This window comes from Panthera uncia, chromosome D1 (assembly GCF_023721935.1).
Source record: "Panthera uncia isolate 11264 chromosome D1, Puncia_PCG_1.0, whole genome shotgun sequence".
Lineage (NCBI taxonomy): Eukaryota > Metazoa > Chordata > Mammalia > Carnivora > Felidae > Panthera > Panthera uncia.
Genome location: NC_064808.1, coordinates 86,027,592 through 86,046,698, shown reverse-complemented (window position 1 = coordinate 86,046,698; position 19,107 = coordinate 86,027,592). Strand labels below are relative to the sequence as shown.

Here is a 19,107-nt window from a genome sequence, read left to right as displayed (position 1 = left end):
AAACATTACATAATGATAGACATCAATCCAACAAGATAATGTAACAATTGTAAATATCTCTATACTCAACACAGAAGCCCCTAAATATATAAGGCGAATATTAACAGACAAAAAGCAAAAAAACAGACAGTAATATAGCAATGGTAAGAGACTTTAACACCCCATTTACATCAGTGGATACAGTGTCCAGACAGAAAAATCAATAAGGAAACAGTGACCTGAAACAGTGTTTAAGACAAACCTGACATACATATATGTACAGAACATTACCAAAACAGCATAATACACATTCTTTTCAAGTGCACATGCAACATTTTCCTTGACATATCACATGTTAGGCCACAAGACAAGTCTCAATAAATTTTAAAAGACTGATATCATATCAAGCACCTTTTCCCACAACAACAGTATGAAACCAGAAATCAATTACAAGGCAAAAACTAGAAAAAACACAATCATTTGGAGCCTAAATAACCAACTGGTCAATAAAGAAATCAAAATAGAAATAAAAAAAGTATCTGGACAAAAATGAAAATGGAAACACAACAGTTCAAAATCTTAAGGGAATAGCAAAAGCAGTCCCAAGAGGGAAAGTTAGAACAATACAGGCCTCCCTCAAGAAAAAAGAAAAATCTCAAACAATCTAAACTTACACCCACAGAAATTGGAAAAAGAAGAAGAAACAAAACCAAAGTTAGTAGGAGACACAAAATAATAAAAATCAGAGCAGATAAATGAAGTAAACACTAAAAAACATCAGAAAAGATCAATGAAACTAAGAGTTGATAAACCTTTAGGCAGTGGTGCCTGGCTGGCTTAGTCAGTGGAGCTTGTGACTCTTGATCTTGGAGTTGTGAGTTTGAGCCCCACAATGGATGTAGAGATTACTTAAAAAATAAAATCTGTAAAAAAACAAACATATTTAGCCAGACTAATCAAGGAAAAAAAAGAAGGGAGTCAAGTAAATAAAATCAGAAATGAAGAGAACTTACAACTCACATCCCAGATATACAAAAAGTTATTAGACTACTACAATTACACATCAACATATTAGACAACCTACAAAAAACAGATAAATCTCTAAAAACATAAAATCTTCTAGGACTTGATCAAGAAGAAAAAGAACATCTGAACAGACCAATTACTAGTAATACAATTCAATCCATAATGAAAAACCTCCCAACAAACAAAAGTCTAGGGCCAGATGGCTTCACAGGTGAAACTGGAGAAAAAACAAAAAGTAAAGAAAACTGAATACCTAGCGTGCTTAATCTATTCCAAATAACTGAAGAGGAAAGACTCCTTCCAAATTCATTCTATGAACTAGCATTACTCTGATATCAAAACCAGACAAAGACACTACTAAGAAAGAAAACTGCAGACCAATATCCCTAATGAATGGAACTATAAAAATCCTCAACAAAATATTAGAAGAATAAAGTCAACAGTACAAGGATCACACATCATGATCAAGTGGGATTTGACAGGGATGCAGAGATGGTTCAATATCTACAAATCAATCAAAATGATACACCACATTAACAAAATGAAGAATAAAAAAAACACATCATTTCAATAGATGCAGAAAAAGCATTTGATAAAATTCGACATCCACTCATGATAAAAACTCTCAACAAAGTGGTTAATAGAGGAAGCATACCTCAACATAATAAAGGTCATATGTAACACAACTACAGATAAAATCATACTCAATGGCAAAAAGCTGAAGGCTTTGCCTCTAGGATCAGGAACATGTCAAGGATGAGGTCTCACCACTTTTATTCAACAAAGTACTGGAAGTCTTTGCTATAACAATCAGATATGAAACAGAAGTAAAAGGAATGTAAACTGGTAAGGAAGAAGTAAAAACTGTCACTATTTGCAGATAACATGACACTATATATAGAAAACCCTGAAGACTTCACAGAAAAACTCTATCAGAACTAATGAATGAGTTCAGTAAAGTTGCAGATACAAAATTAATATAATTAATATTAGATAATTAATATAATTAATGAATTTGATAATTAATATAATTAATATAAGAAATCTGTTGCATTTCCATATACTAATAACAAACAGAAAGAGAAATTAAGAAAAAAATCTCACTAACAATTGCATTAAAAATAATAAAATACCTAGAAATAAATTTAACCAAGGAGGTGAAACTCCTATACTCTGAAAACTGTAAGACATTAATGAAAGAAAGATGGCAAAAATAAATGTAAAGATGTACCATGCTCATGACTAGATTTAAAATTGTTTCACGGTCTATACTACTCAAAGCAGTCTATAGATTCAATGTAATCCCTATCAAAACACCAACAGTACTTTTCATAAAACTAGAACCCTATCAAAACACCAACAGTACTTTTCATAGAACGAGAACAAAAAAATTCTAACATTTGTATGCAACCTCAGAAGATCCAGACAAAACAATCTTGAGGAAGAAGGACAAAGCTGGAGGTATCATGCTCCTAGATTTCAAACTACACCTTTAAGCTACAGTAATCAAAACAGTATGGTACTGGCACAAAAAGAGACACATAGATCAACAGAACAGAGTAGAGAGCCCAGAAATAAACTCATGCTTATATGGTCAATTAACCTATGACAAAGGAGGCAAAATATACAATGGTCTCTTCAATAAATGGTGTTTGGAAAATTGGAGAGCTACATGCAAAAGAATGAAACTGAACCACTTCCTTACACCATATATGAAAACAAACTCAAAATAGATTCAAGACCTGGGGTGCCTGGTGGCTCAGTAAGTTAAGTGTCTGACTTCAGCTCAGGTCACCATCTCACAGTTCATGAGTTCGAGCCCCGCCACAGGCTCTGTGCTGACCACTCAGAGCCTGGACCCTACTTCAGATTCTTGCCTCCCTCTCTCTCTGCCCCACCCCCACTCATGCTCTGTCTCTTTCTCTCTCTCAGATAAATGTTACAAAAAAAATTTTTAATGGATTCAAACCTAAATGTAAGACCTGAAACCATAAAGCTTCCCAAAGAAAACACAGACAATAAACTCTTTGACATTGGTCTTAGCAATATTATTCTTTGGATTTGTCTCAAGCAAGGGCAACAAAAACAAATATAAAAAATTGAGACTGGGGCGCCTGGGTGGCTCGGTCGGTTAAGCGTCCAACTTCAGCTCAGGTCATGATCTCACAGACTGTGAGTTCGAGCCCCGCATCGGGCTCTGGGCTGATGGCTCAGAGCCTGGAGCCTGCTTCCGATTCTGTGTCTCCCTCTCTGTCTGCCCCTCCTCCGTTCATGCTCTGTCTCTCTCTGTCTCAAAAATAAACGTAAAAAAAAAATTTCTTTTTTAAAAATTGAGACTACATCAAACTAAAAAGGTTTTTTTTTTTTTTTTTTTTTTTTTTTGCCCAGAGAAGGAAACCAACAACAAAATGAAAAGGCAACCTCCTAAATGGGAGAAGATATTTACAAGTGATATATCAAATAAGATATACATATACAAAGAACTCAAATAACCGAACACACACACACACACAGAAAAACAATCTTATTTTAAAAATGGGCACAACACCTGAACAGACATTTTTCCAAAGAAAATGGAAGAAAATGACCATACGGATGATCATGAGACATATGAAAAAATGTTCAACATTGCTAATCACAGGAAAATGCAACTCAAAACCACAATGAGATGTTACTCCCACCTGTCAGAAGGGATAGTATCAAAAAGACAAGAAATAACAATTGTTGGCACAAGGATATAGAGAAAAGGAAACCCTTATGTACTGTTGGTGGGCATGTAAATTGGCGCAAACACTAAAAAAAAATAGTGTAGAGGTTCCTCAAAAATTTAAAAACAGAAATACCCTATGATGCAGCAATTCCTCTTCGGGCTATTTACCCCCCCAAAAAACACAAAACACTCATTCAAAGAGATAATATATGCACTACTGTGTTCACTGCAGCATCATTTACAATAGATGTGATAAGGAAACAACCTAAGTGTCAACTGAAAAGTGAATGAATAAAGAAGTTATGGAATATAGGTACATGGAATATTACTCAGCCATTAAAAAAAGAATGGGATCTTGTCATTTGTGACAACACAGACAGACGTTGAGGAGGTCATGCTAACTGAAATAAGTCAGACACAGGAAGACAAACACCTTATCATTTAATTTATATGTGGACTCTAAAAAACAAAACAAATGAACAAACAACAAAACAGAAACAAACTCATAAATACAAAGAACAAACTGGCTGCCAGAGGGGAGAAGGGTGGGGGATGCATGAAATAGGTGAAGGGGATTAAGAGATATAAAATTCCAGTTATAAAATAAGAGGGATGTAAAGTACATCATAAAGAACAGAGTCAATAATATTGTAATAACTGTGTATGGTAACAGATGGTAAGTATACGTATCATGGTGAACATGTTGTACCACATGTAAATGTCAAATCACTATGTTGGTACACCTAAAACAATATAACATTGTATGTCAACTATACTTCAGTATATTAATTAATGAATGTTTACAGGGAGATTATAACCAACGGAGGAATGCTTTATAAATAATTACATAAAACTGTATATATATCTCTGTATCCAATCCTAAAATACAACTATGGAAAACAAAGCAAGAATATACAAAAGTCTAAGCAGAGACTATATCAGGGTAGTAGTGTTACGGCAATTTTATTCTTTTTTCTCCATTTCCCATATTTTCCAAAATTTCTAAAAGTATTTTTATCCTAAAAACCTATAACCCACACTTCTAAATGAGAAAAAAAAAGACACATATATATGTCCTAAAATATGTACACACGAACTCTCTCCACTGAAGTCATACAAAGAAACTTGACTGTCACTCTCAGTGCATTTCTGTAATTCTTTACTACCATTTACAATATGCTTGCAGATTTCAGAGTAGCTAACCAAGTATAAATCATATTAGACAACAACAGTAAAACAAACAAACAAACAAACAAAAACACTACACTGAGGTTCAAATCCTGGTCTTTCTCTTTAATTTTATGACCCTGGGGAAGTTATTAACATTCCTGAGTCTTCATCATGTGTAAAATGAAACACAGACTACTTACCTCACACAGTTGTTGTAAGAATTAAATGTTGTATTGTATGTCGCAGTATCTGTGTACTTATATAAACACATAGGTAATCAAAATGCCTACTGAATTTGTATCAATTCAGTATGAAAGACATGGTTTACATTTCTGAATTCACAATTTAATAAGAAATAAAAACTTGAAAGGTAGAGATGAAAGGACAATTAAAGTTTCAAAGATAAGACCTAAGAGAATCAGTATTATTTAACCTCCAAAAAGCTGGAAAAAAAATCCACAGTTTTTTCAGAATTTTCACAGAAAATTGGCCATTTTCTAGGATAAAAGAACAGGAGAAGAGTGGGTTCAGATGAAAGACAAATACTTGGGTTAAATAAAAAGAATTCCAAGTTTACTTTAATTAAAAATTAGAAATTAGCAAAAATATGCAATATGTGAAAAAGTGGTTTCTCGTACAGATTACATCAGCATGTAATGGTGATCATATCCTATCTGAAGACTAGGCAATCTCTTAAGTCTGTTCTAGATTGTAAATTCCACCGACATGCAGGAAAAACTGATCATCAGGAAACTGAAGTCCCTAGAAGTTAATGCTAAGATTTTACAGAACTTAGGAAAGCCACGTCAGTAATTTGGGCTTCAATTCCCTCACTGGCAAAAATGAGAGGGTTTGACTATGAGTCTCTATAATTTTAGTTATTAAAAAATATATATGATTCTAATTTAATACGATTTATGGCCAACACATATGGCAAGAATACAGAAAGTAAGCCGGGAGGGGAGGGGGTGTGCATCAATGATTACTTTCAGTGCTACAGAGAGGTACAATGGCATTATCATATTGCAGTAAATTACTACTTTGATGTAATGAATAGCGTACCAAGTAGTCTGAATTTTTTTAAGCAGCTTGACAAGATACTTGCAACCAGGAAATAGTCTAAGTAGCTAGGTAACTAATTCACTAAGCATAATCAAGTGACAATTATACATTCTGGCATATGGTTCCAAAATACCATGCTTACCTTTTCAAGTTCACTTAAAAATATGGTACCAGTATTTATAACATTTTGATTTGCTTATGAGAAAACTATTTGCATTGTCAGAACATATGAAAATTAATGGTGAGAAGGAAAGATGCTAAAAGATGTTAGGTCATAGAGGGATTAATAAATTCATTATTGACATGCCACTCATGTACTCTAGATAAAGAGGATATGATTTACACTAATGTGTGAGTAATGGTTCACCATAGAACATGTGAAACTTTCACTTAAAAATTAAGTCAAGAAATAGAAGCATTTTTTGAAACATGACACAAAACAGTGATTCAGAGCTGCCTACTTCCTCAAAGGAACTAAGATGCCACACAATAAAACATATTTAAACAATATGAAACTTTGGCCATCTTATTTCTATACAAGCTAAAGTCAATTTCCAATCTCATATTCTTACATCTATAAATAAAGCACTAAATTCTGAAAGGTTCTCCTTAAAGTCACGAAGACTAAGAAGTCAGGGATTTCTCATGAGATAAGCATTAGATTTTTCAAGATCATATAATTTTTAACTTCAGGTGAAGGAATAACACTTTTTGAGGGGAAAAAAACATAAATGCCCTTATCTAACTCTTTCCCAAAGAAAACTAAAAACTTTGCACAAAAGAAAGCCTCCCTCAAAAACACTTACTTTACAATTATGAACTTAAAACTAGACATAAGGCTTAATGAATGTAAAGTAAATTAACAGGAACTAAACTACTTAGTTGACAGAGGAAATAATGCTACAATGACCCTTTTTAAATCTCATTAAGAGAAGTCACAGTAATTACACTCACAACAGTTTTATTTTTTAAATTAAAAAAAATTGGAATGTTCATTTATTTTGAGAGACACACACACACAACGTGAGAATGGGGGAGGGGCAGAGAGACAAGGAGACACAGAATCCAAAGCAGGCTTCAGGCTCTGAGCTGTCAGCACAGAGCCTGATGTGGGACTCAAACTCATGAACCATGAGATCATGATCCGAGCAGAGTCAGACACTTGACTGAGTCACCCAGGCACCCCCCTCACAAAAGTTTCAATACTAAAAGTCAAGAAACAGTACCCTTCTAAAACACACACCCCCCTATATACACCACATACACTACAGACACTATAGTGAAATGTACTGTCTTGGTTAGAAAAGTGAGCATCTCAGGCAGAACTTCATCTGCTCTTTTACTGTGATAGGGGACCAGTAGCTGATTCATTTAATCTAATTGTCAATAAACGATGTATTTCCTTTACTCTTACAAGAAGAGCTTTCAATTATGTCTGTAAATTAAGTATCTGTAAGACTGATTCTATTAATTGTTTCAACCCTGAGTACATGCAGAACTGCCAATATGACGGGGACAAAGAATAAAACAAAACATCTGTGTTGCCATCGTCACTGGTATTCATCCACAAACGTCTAAAACCTTAAAAACTTTCTAAAGATGCAGATAGAAGATATGCAAGTTACAATACTAAACTGTGCACTCCATGTAATATTGTACGAACACATTTATCTCTTTTTTAAAGGATACCATTTATTTTCTTAACAATAGTCATGCAGTGTCCAATTCCACTTCAGTATCACACAGGTATCTTTCTGCGAATTCTATTAGCCATTGAAGAAATGCACTAAAAGGAGCCTCCACATCCACAAAATTACCTGACAAGCAATGTGCACGAGGTAGACCAGCTCTTTAGATTCACAGCCATTTTTCGTTACTTCATTCTGTTCTTCTGAAAGCGAAAGCTATGTCAAAAAAAAAAAAAAAAAAAAAGGGCAGAAGAGAGGGAGAGTTGTGATTAATGACAAATAAACGAGGCATTCAGTAATACTTGAACCCTCACGTTAACTTGCTCTAAGATAGGCCTTTTAATGGAAATCTGCTTACGGAAGACAAAATGAAGAATTCAGGATTTTTCAAAAACTACGTTTCTAAGAATTGTCTTTGTAACTTAAATCTAAACTAGAACAACTGCATAACAGAAAGAAATAAAATACATTCATTCATGAGTAGGTCTTCACCTCCTTATTTAGCACATATGTGAAAGGAAGGCAGTAAGGCAGGCACTGAGAGACAGCATGCCCAAGGGGTTAGAGAGGGCTCAGGCTTTATTACACAGACTGGAAACTGACTTCCCAGAGAATAGTCCGGGCCTGCAGACACATGTCACTTCAGAATTATGTATGTCTGTACACTGGATTTTACTTGTTTTTAAACCAGCAGCTCAAATTTAGAAATGGGGTCGTTTCATAGGAAAAATACACATTTTGACTTCTTTGAAAAATCAGAAAATCTGAAATATCGGACCCATATTCTCATATGAGCAACAACCGGCTGGAACGGAAAAGTGACCAAACCCTTTAAAGGAGGCATGTATTCTCCAGAAGACTTTGCCACAGAATTAATTGCTCTTCATTTTTTCCCCAGTATTTAGGCTGAATGTTCATTGTCATTCATCATGCCACTTGCTCTGTGACTTTTTTCCACATACAATTCTCTTCTCACATTTATATTACGTTTACAAACTCTGCTCCAGAGACACACAGCCCTGAGTTCAAAAGTGTCACTAGCGGGGCGCCTGGGTGGCTCGGTCGGTTGAACATCCGACTTCGGCTCAGGTCATGATCTCGCGGTCTGTGAGTTCGAGCCCCGCGTCGGGCTCTGTGCTGACAGCTCAGAGCCTGGAGCCTGTTTCGAATTCGGTGTCTCCCTCTCTCTCTGACCTTCCCCCGTTCATGCTCTGTCTCTCTCTGTCTCAAAAATGAATAAATGTTAAAAAAAAAAAAATTAAAAAAAAAAAAAGTGTCACTAGCTAGCTGTACAATATTGAGCAACCCATATAATCTCACATCAGGAAAATGGGAATGAAATAATAATGCTTATTCTCAAGTTTGTGAGGATCAAATGAGATAATGCACAGAAAGTGTTCACCAAGACGCCTGGTAGTCAGTAAGTACTTAATGTTACCTATCATTATAGCTAATATTATAAAAATAAAATATGAAGACATAGTCTCTATTTTTGAAAGCAGGATCACTGAGGTATTAAAAAAAACATTCTGGTCTGAAGTAGAAGTTCGCAGGATAATGATTATTCTCACACCAGTCAAAATAAGGCAGATTCACTACAAAATCATACTTTAAAAAAAGGATTAAGGGTGAGAAAAAACCTAAATGAACTAAGTTGTAGAAAGTGACAAGACATTCATGAGACAGAAGAGACTCATGGACGTGCTCAGACTCATGGACGTGCTCAGACTCATAGACATGCTCAGAAGCCTGGTAAAGATGCAGGAGGATAAAGAACGTGCATTAGACAGGGTTAAGCAGAAACCAGCCAAACCATGAAGACCGCATATAGACTAGAGTTGATGAACTAAAATTCCAACGAAAATCTTGTAACAGAGAGACAATACCCACCCCCCTCCCCAGGTATATAGACAGGGTCAATGCACCAACAGCTCGGGCAAGAGCAGGAGAACAGAGACAGATAAACCAGGAGAACGGAGAGAGATGAACCTGTGCAGTGTGTGAAGTCTCCCCGAGCACACGGCAGCTAACCAGTGTAGACAGGGACAGGGCAAGAAAGCACAGAGGGCCCTCTGAGGCACTCAAGACTGAGACAGAGAATGAGCGCATGCTCTCCCTTAGGTCAGAAAACTGGTGGCTTAGCAGTAAAGCATAAATAGATCGTCAGATATCTCATCAATTTTCACTTTCCCCGCAATGGGAAAAAAACACACAAGATTTCTAAACATCCAAACCATAAGGGAGAATATAAAACTTTAAAATGACAGCAACTACAGGGGCGCCTGGGTGGCTCAGTCGGTTAAACGTCTGACTCTTAATTTCAGCTCAGGTCATGATATCACGATTCCTGGGATCGAGCCCCATGTTGGGCTCCACACTGACAGGACAGAGCCTGCTTGGGATTGTCTTTCTCCCTCTCTCTCTGCCCCTCGTCCACTCATGTTCACTCTCTCTCTCTGGAAATAAACTTAAAAAAAAAATTAAAAATAAAAATAAATTAAAATGTCAGTAACTATAAAATAAGTAAAGACTAGAAATAAAATCAATCTTCCTAAACAGAACTGGGGGGAGGAGACGGTCAGGAAGAAGAGAAGAAACTTCCCCCAAAAGGCAAAAAGATGGATGTGGAGGAACGAACAGCAAAGACAGATGGTCCAATGATGTCAGCAAAATGGCAAAGTAGGCAACTGCAAATCCCAGTCCCTTCACAGAAACATGAACAAACAAGCAAAAACTCTCCCAACCAACTTGCGCAGTATGCTAGAATACAGTAAAGGTTTACAATCACCATGAGAACGCTGAATCAAGAAAAAGCCAACTTAAAAACTCTGTGGCATTTTCACCCACCCTCGCTCCACTCCTCCCCATCTTGGCAGCACTCCTGTGGATAGCAGTCCTGGCCCCAAGTACGGGACCCCCTTTCCCTGGGTCCAGAAGGAGGAGAGACATCATTGACAAACGACTGCATGTCCCTTCTAATCTGTCTGGCAGCTACATGAAGAACTGACACACAGCACACATCTCTTTTTCACCTAACTTGGAACTCATTCAGGGATTTAAAAAAGCAGCGTTGCTAAGATATTGTAAAATAAACTAAAAGTCTTCAGTCATATGAAGCAAAAGATTATAGTCAGCTTAAAGCCCAGGAGAAAGAGCTGAGGAGAGAGGCTCCTTGGGAAACGAGAGCACTCTAGAAACCCATGAACATGTTCAGGCTGGGACACATGCACGAAAGACAGGAGAAGACCTAAGCTTTCACCTCTACTCTCCAGGCTGTCAGAGCTGTAAAAAGCCCGGTTCATTGCTGAATGAGTGCCCCAACACAAAGGAAGTATGCAAAGACTGGAGGAAGTGGCTTTTTCTTTATTTTATTTTTTATTTTTAGTTCTTGGCATTCAGGGAATTCCCTGACAAAATACTACCTGAACACAAGTAAAAGAAGAAAGACTTCAGTGAGCACATATGACATGGAACACGATCTTTTCAAAAATAGTCTGTTAAAGTCACTAAAAACATAGACTGCAGCCCTCAGTATCAAAAACAGCAAACCTGTGGTGAGGGATAGAATCCAGTTCCCAGGGTTACCACATTATAATATCCAATGTCCAGTATACAACAACAAAATCACAAGATATACAAAGAAACCAGAAGGCATGAGTCATTGACATGAAAAAAAATAAATAAATAAACCAATAGAAGCTATCCCTGAGAAGTCCAGATATAGGACTTAACACATATTAAATGTACCACACGAAACGCACTCAAAGAAGTCAAAGAAACCACAAAGAACTAAAGGAAACATGAAAAACAATTTATAAATAAATGAAAATATCAAGAAGAAACAGAAAGTAAAAAAGGGAACAAAAAACGAATCTGGGGAATGACTAAAAATTCTAACTAAAGGGATCTAAATACTAACTAAAACTAAAAAATGCACTAAAGGGATCAACAGCAGATTTGGGCAAGAAAAATCAGCTTACTGAAAGACAGAATAAGTCAAAACACAGGTTTCCCTCACTATCCAAAAAGTAGAGCATTCCTTTAACCTTTACATTTTTTTTTAATGTTTATTTACTTTTGAGAGAGACACAGAGCACGAGCAGGGGAGGGGCAGAGAGAGAGGGAGACACAGAATCCGAAACAGGCTCCAGGCTCTGAGCTGTCAGCACAGCTGAGACACAGGGCTCGAACTCACAAACCGTGAAATCATGACCTGAGCCAAAGTCCTACGCTTAACCAACTGATCCATACCCAGGCACCCCCCACCTTTTTTTTTAATCTTTTAATGTTTATTTATTTTTGATAGAGAGCCTTTGAAACCTTTTAAAAGGCAAAACGGTATAAAGCAAAGAGTATCCCCTGCCTTTCAAAAGTCTACATTACACCACCTTACTTTTACGAAAGACCTCTGTTAGTTGGTACCTGGTTTTGCTAACTGAAAGAAATCCAAAAAGGGTTTTCACTTTTATGAAAAAAAGCCGTTACTCTACTAATGTAGGTCTTCATCAAAGCAAAGTGGTAAAATGAAAAGTTTCAGAAAGCAGCATAAACCTATATACAGTCCAAAGAACAGAAAGAAAAAGTTTTTAAAAAGTGAAATGTAGGGCACCTGGTGGACTCAGTCAGTTAAGTATCTGACTTTGGCTCAGGTCATAATCTTGCCATTCTTGAGTTTGAGCCCCGCACCAAGCTCGCTGCTGTCAGGCACAGAGCCCACTTTGGATCCTCTGTCCCTCTTTCTCTACCCCTCCCCTGTAATAAATGAACATTTTTTTTAAAAAGGTGAAATGTTACTCAGGAACTAGTAGGACACCTTCGAGAAGACCAACACATGCATTATGAAAATCCCAGAAGGCAAAAGAGAAAAACATAAAGAGATTATAGAAGTCATATCAGGAAAAAGGAAGAATATGGGGCTCCTGGGCAGCTCAGTCAGTTAAGCATTCAAGTTCAGCTCAGGTCATAATCTTATGGTTGGGGAGTTCAAGTCCCCATCGGGCTCTCTGCTGTCAGCACAAAGCCCACTTCAGATGCTCTGCTGCCTTCTCTCTCTGCCCCTCCCCAACTCGTGCTCAGGCTCGCTCTCTTTCTCTCTCTCAAAAATAAATATAAAAAAACAATCTAAGGGGCACCTGGGTGGTTCAGTCGCTTAAGCATCTGACTCTTGGTTTTGGCTCAGGTCATGATCTCGCAGTTTGTGAGTTCAAGCCCCGCATCAAGCTTAACAGTGACAGTGTGGAGCCTGCTTGGGATTCTCTCTCTCTCCTTTCTGCCCCTCTCCCACTCATGTGCTATGTCTCTCTCTCTCCCAAAATAAAGAAATAAACATTAAAATATAAATAAAGAAGATGGAAGAACAGGATGAGGCACCTGGGTGGCTTGGTCGGTTGACTGTCTGAGTCTTGATTTCGGCTTAGGTCATGACCTCACAGTCGTGAGATCTAACCCTGCATCAGGCTCCACACTGGGAAAGGAGCCTGCTTAAGATTCTCTCTCTCCTTCTCCTTCTGCCCCTCCCGTACCTGCTTGCCAAGTGCATATTCTGTCTCAACAACAACAAAAAAAATTAAAAAGGAAGATGGAAGGAAGAACAGGAGAGCGCAGACTCTAGACCCCCACACAAAAACAGGCATTAGCAACTATCAACACACAAGAATACCTTTCTGAAAATCCCAGAACTTGGGAGGTGAGGTCAACACAAAACTTAGACCACAAAAATTAAGAAAGTCACATCAGAAGGTAAAGAGGAGTGGTTTCACGATGACTATCACCCCTTTCCCAGGCCAGCATAGCACCACACTGAAAGGATTCCCTAGGACTGTGATCATCCTTTGGGAGAAAAGAGCCCATTAGAGATATCCAACTTCCCCAATGCTCAGACGTGATCTTCAGGAGGCCCATTCCTGTCTTTCCTCACAGGGAACACTGAAGGAATTGGCAGAGGGAGACCACCTAGGGTCACTTAGTAACAAAAAAGGGGGGTGCGACACAGAGCAACCAGCCAATGGATACTGGTACCATGACACCGTGGCACCATGCCCCTGCTGGCAACCTTGCCTGATAAGAAAGCCCCACCAGGAGCTCTGCCCATCTATAGAGCCAAAATGCAGGTCAGCCCAGGGGCAACAGTTATCAGTTTTTCCTGGTTAGGGTCTCACCCATACAATTTGTTTTTTAATTCCAATAAACATAAATTGTTATTTTAGTTTCAGGTATACAATACAGTGGTTTGATAACTCCATGTATTATTCAGGACTCATAAATTCCCTTCTCTTAATCCCCTTCACCTACTTCACCCACTCACCCCGACCTCACTTCTGGTAACCATCAGTTTCTTCTCTTAAACTAAAAGCTCATTTTTTTTGCTTTGTCTCTTTTTTTCTTTTTCCTCCTCATTTGTTTTTTGTTTCTTAAGTTCCACATATGAGTGAAATCACATGGTATTTGTTCTTCTATGACTGGCTTATTTCGGGTAGCCTTATATTCTCTAGCATTATACAATAATCCATGATATTGCAAATGGCAAGATTTCATCCTTTTGATGGTTGAATAATATTCTATTGTGTATATATACCACTTCTTTTTTATCCATTCATCTATTAATGGATACACGCTGCTTCCATAATTTGGCTATTGTAAATAATGCTGCGATATCGCTTCTCAGCCTTTGGCTAAGATCAAGGGTAAATAATACTGCAATAAATACAGGGGCGCATGTATCACTTCAAATTAGTGTCTTTGTGTTCTTTGGATAAATACCCAGTGCTGTGATTACTGGATCCTAGGGTAGTCCTATTTTTAATTTATTGAGGAACCTCCACACAGTGTTCTACAACAGCCGTACCAGTTTGTATTCCCACCAACAGTACACAAAGGTTCCTCTTCCTCCACATCTTTACTAACACTTGTCTCTTCAGTTTTTGATTTTAGCCATTCTGACAGATGTGTGGTGATTATCTTACTGTGGTTTTTGATTTGCATTTCTTGCTGATGAGCAGTGTTGAGCATCTTTCCATGTGTCTGTTGACACTCTGGATGTCTTCTTTGGAGAAATCTTTGTTCGTGTCTTCTGCCCATTTTTAACTGGATTAACTGGTGTGGTTTTGTTTGGTTGGTTGGTTGGTTGGTTTTGTTTTTGGTGTTCAGTTCTATAAGTTCTCATATATTTTGGATACTAACACTTGACTGGATATGTAATTTGCAAATACCTTCTCCCATTCAGTAGGTTGTCTTTTAGTTTTGTTGGTTGTTTCCTTTGCTGTGCAAAAAGCTTATTTTGATATAGTTCCAATAGCTTCTTTTTTATTTTGTTTCCCTTGCCTCCAGAAACATATCAAAAAAGATGTTGTTATAGCTGATGTCAGAGAAATTACTACCTGTGCTCTCTTCAGGGATTTTTATGGTTTCTCACATTTAGGTCCTGAATTCATTCTGAGTTTGTTTTTCTGTATAGTGAAAGAACATGTTCCAGTTTCATTCTTTTCCATGTAGCTGTCCAGTTTTCCCAACATCATTTGTTGAAGAGACTTTTTTTTTTTCCCATTGCCTAGTTAGCCTTCTTCATCAAAGATTAATTGACCATATAATTGTGGGCTTATTTCTGAGCTTTCTACTCTGCTCCATTGATCTATGTGTCTCTTTTTGTACCAGTACCATACTTTTTTGATTACTACAGCTTGAAGTCTGGAATTGTGATTCTCCAGTTTTGTTTTTCTTTTACAAGACTGCTTTGGCTATTCGGAGTCTTTTGTGGTTCCAAATTTTTTAATTGTTCTAGTTCTGTGAAAAATGCTGTTGGCATTTTGATAGGGACTGAATTAAAATGTTTTGTGTAGACTGTTGGGGATAGTATAGACATTTTAACCATATTTTTTCTTCCAATATATGAGCATGGAATGTCTTTCCATTTCTTTGTTTTGTCATCAATTTCCTTCATCTATGTTTTATAGTTTTCAGAGTACAGGTCTTTCACCTCCTTGGTAAAGCTTACTCCTAGGTAGTTTAATATTTTTGGTGCAAGTATAAATGGGATTGTTTTCTTAATTTCTCTTTCTGTTGCTTCATTATTAGTATATAGAAATCCAACAGATTGCTCTACATTGATTTTGTATCCTGCAACTTAACTGGACTCATTTATCAGTTCTACTAATTTTTTGGAGTCTTTCAGGTTTTCTATATATAGTATCATGTCATCTGCAAAAAGTGAAAGTTTTACTTCTTCCTTAACAAAACGGATGCCTTTTATTTTGTTGTTGTTGTTGTTGTTGTTGTTGTTGTTGTTGTTGTCTCATTGCTGTGGCTAGGACTTCCAGTACCATGTTGAATAAAAGGGGTGAAAATGGACATCCCTGTCTTGTTCCTTAAAGGAAAAGTTCTGTTTTTCCCCATTGAAGATGTGTGGGTTTTTCATATATGGCCTTCATTATTAGACATATGTTCCCTCTAAACCTACTTTGTTGAGGGCTTTTATCATGAATGGATATTGTACTCTGTCAGATGCTTTTTCTGTACCAATGGAAATGATCATAAGGTTTTTACCTTTTATCTTATTGATGTGATGTATCAAGCTGATTGATTTGCAAATACTGAACCCAGGAATTGATTTGCATCCCAGGAATAAATCGCACTTGATTGTGGTGAATGATTTTTTTTAATGTATTGTTGGGTTCAGTTTGCTAATATTTTGGTGAGAATTTTTGTATCTATATTCATCAGAGCTATTGGCCTGTAGTTCCCTTTTTTGTGATGCTTTTATCTGGTTTTGGTATCAGGGTAATGCTGGCTTCATAGGAATTTGGAAGATTTCCTTCCTCTTTCATTTTTTGGAAAAGCTTGAGAAAAATAGGTATTCACTCTTCTTTGAATGTTTGATAGAATTATGTGAAGCAGTCTGGTCCTGGACTTTGTTCATTGGTAGTTGTATGATTATGGATTCAATTTCATTGCTGGTATTCTGTTCAAATTTTCTATTTCTTCCTCCTTCAGTTTGGTAGGTTATATGTTTCTAGAAATTTACCCATTTCTAGGTTGTCCTATTTGTTGGCTTATACTTTTTCATAATATTCTAACTGTTTGATTTCTGTAGCGTCAGTTGTTATCTTTCATTTGTGATTTTATTTGAGTCCTCTCTATTTTTGATGAGTCTGGCTAGATTGATTTTATCGATCTTTTCAAAGAATCAACTCCTGTTTTCATTGCTCTATTGTTTTTTGTTTTTTAGTTTCTATATCATTTATTTCTGCTCTAATCTTTATTATTTCCTTCCTTCTGCTGGTTTGGGGTTTTGTTTCTTCTATTCCTAGTTTGAGAAGGTGTAAGGTTAGGTTTTTTATTTGAGACTTTTCTTGCTTCTTGAGGTAGACCTGTATTGCTATAAACTTCCCTCTTAGAACAGCTTTTCCTGCATCCCAAAGGAATTTTGGACCTTTGCATTTTCATTTTCATTTCTCTATATGTAATTTTTTATTTCCTCTTTGATTTCTTGGTTGACCTATTTATTGTTTAGTAGTACATTATTTAAACCCTATGTTTCCGTGCTCTTTCCATATTTTTTCTTGTGGTTGATTTCTAGTTTCATAGCATTATAGTCAAAAAACATCCATGTATGACTTTGATCTTTTTGAATTTGTTGAGACTTGTTTTGTAGTTTAATATGTGATCTATTCTGGAGACTGTTCTGTGTACACTTGAAAAGAATGTATATTTTGTTGTTTTAGGATGGAATGTTCTGAACATATCTGTTAAGTTCATCTGGTACAGTGTGTCATTAAAAAACACTGTTTCCTTATTGATTTTTTTTTATTTGGATCATCTGTCCATTGTTGTAAATGTAGTGATAAAGACCCCCACTATTACTGTATTACTATCAACTACTTCCTTTATGTTGGTTACTAACTGTTTTATGATTTGTGTGCTTCCAAAGTGGGTGCAGAAATATTTATAATTGTTATATCTTCTTTCTGGATGGTTCCCTTTAATTATTATTTGGTGTCCTTCTTTGTCTGTTACAGTCTTTGTTTTAAAGTCTATTTTGTCCAATAAAAGTATTGCTATCCTGGCTTTCTGTTCTTTTCACTTTCACATCATTTGCATAATAAATGTTTCTCCATCCCTTCACTTTCAATTTGCATGTATCTTTAGGTCTAAAATGAGTCTCTTGGAGGCAGCATATAAATAGGTCTTGTTTTTTTTCTTTTATCCATTCCATCACCCTGTGTCTTTTGACTGAAGCATTTTGTTCATTTACTTATAAAGTAATTACTGATAGGTGTGTATTTATTGCTATTTGTTACTTGTTTTGTGGTTTTTGTAGTTCTTCTCTGATCTTTTCTTCTATTGCTCTCTTCTCTCACAGTTTGCTGGTTTTCTTTTGTGATATACTTGGATTCCTTTCTCTTTGTTTTTTGCATATCTATTACTGGTTTTGGTTTGTGGTTTCTATGAGGTTTGTATATAACACCTTCTGCATACAGCAGTCTATATTAAGTTGATGGTCATTTCAGTTTGAACTTATTCTTTACTTCTCTTCCACTCCCCAACCTTCATGTTTTTGGTATATGGTGGTATACTTTACATCCTTTTATTTTGTGAATCGTTTGACTGATTTTTACGTATATATTTCTTTTTACTGCTTTTGTGCTTCCCACTTTTCTTACTCTTACTTATGGTCTTTCCTTTCCACTCAAAGAGTCCCCTTTCAATGCTTCTTATAGGGTTGGGTTAATGGTCATAAATTCCTCTAACTTTTGCTTGCCTGGCAAACTTATCTTCTCCTTCTATTCTGAATAGACAGCCCTGCAGGATACAGTATTCTTGGCTGCAGGCTTTTTGCTTCCAGCACTTTGAATATATCATGCCACTCCCTTTCTAGCCTGCAAAGTTGCTGCTAAAAAATCCACTGATAGCCTTATGGAGTTTCCCTTGTATGTATTGATCTTCTTTTCTCTTGCTGCTTTTAAAATTCTCTCTACATCACTCCTTTTTGCCATTTTAATTATTATGTGTTTTGGTGTGGACTTCCTTGGGTTAATTCTGTTGGGGGATCTCTGTGCCTCCTGGATCTGGATTTCTGTTTCCTTCCCCAGATTCAAGAAGTTTTCAGCTATTACATTATCAAATAAATTTTCTGCCCACTTTTCTCTCTTCTTCTAGGATTCCTATAATATAAATGTTATTTTGTTTGTTGGAGTCATGGAGTTCCCTAAGTGTATTCTCATTTTGCATAATTTTACTTTCTCTCACCTGTTCAGCTTGATTACTTTCCATTACTCTGTCCCCCGGTCACTGATTCATTTTTCTGCTTCCTCTAGTCTGCCATTTATTCCATCTGGTGTATTTTTAATTTCATTTATTGTGTTTTTCATCTCTGTTTTTTTTTTTTATGTCTTTGTTAAGAGTCTCACTGATGTCCTCCACTCTTTTCTCAAGTCCAGTAAATACCTTTATGACTGTTATTTTAAATTCTCTATCAGG

General features: G+C 36.6%; 1 protein-coding gene across 2 annotated transcripts in view; it reads right to left on the bottom strand.

Annotated features, from left to right (window-relative positions):
* Positions 1-19,107, bottom strand: part of ARHGAP32 (Rho GTPase activating protein 32) — a 296,415-nt gene that overhangs the window by 106,195 nt on the left and 171,113 nt on the right. For both annotated transcript variants that reach the window (XM_049654455.1, XM_049654445.1), the window contains exon 5: positions 7,765-7,851. In XM_049654455.1, coding sequence (XP_049510412.1) covers positions 7,765-7,851 — 87 coding nt within the window. The remainder of the gene's footprint in view (positions 1-7,764; positions 7,852-19,107) is intronic.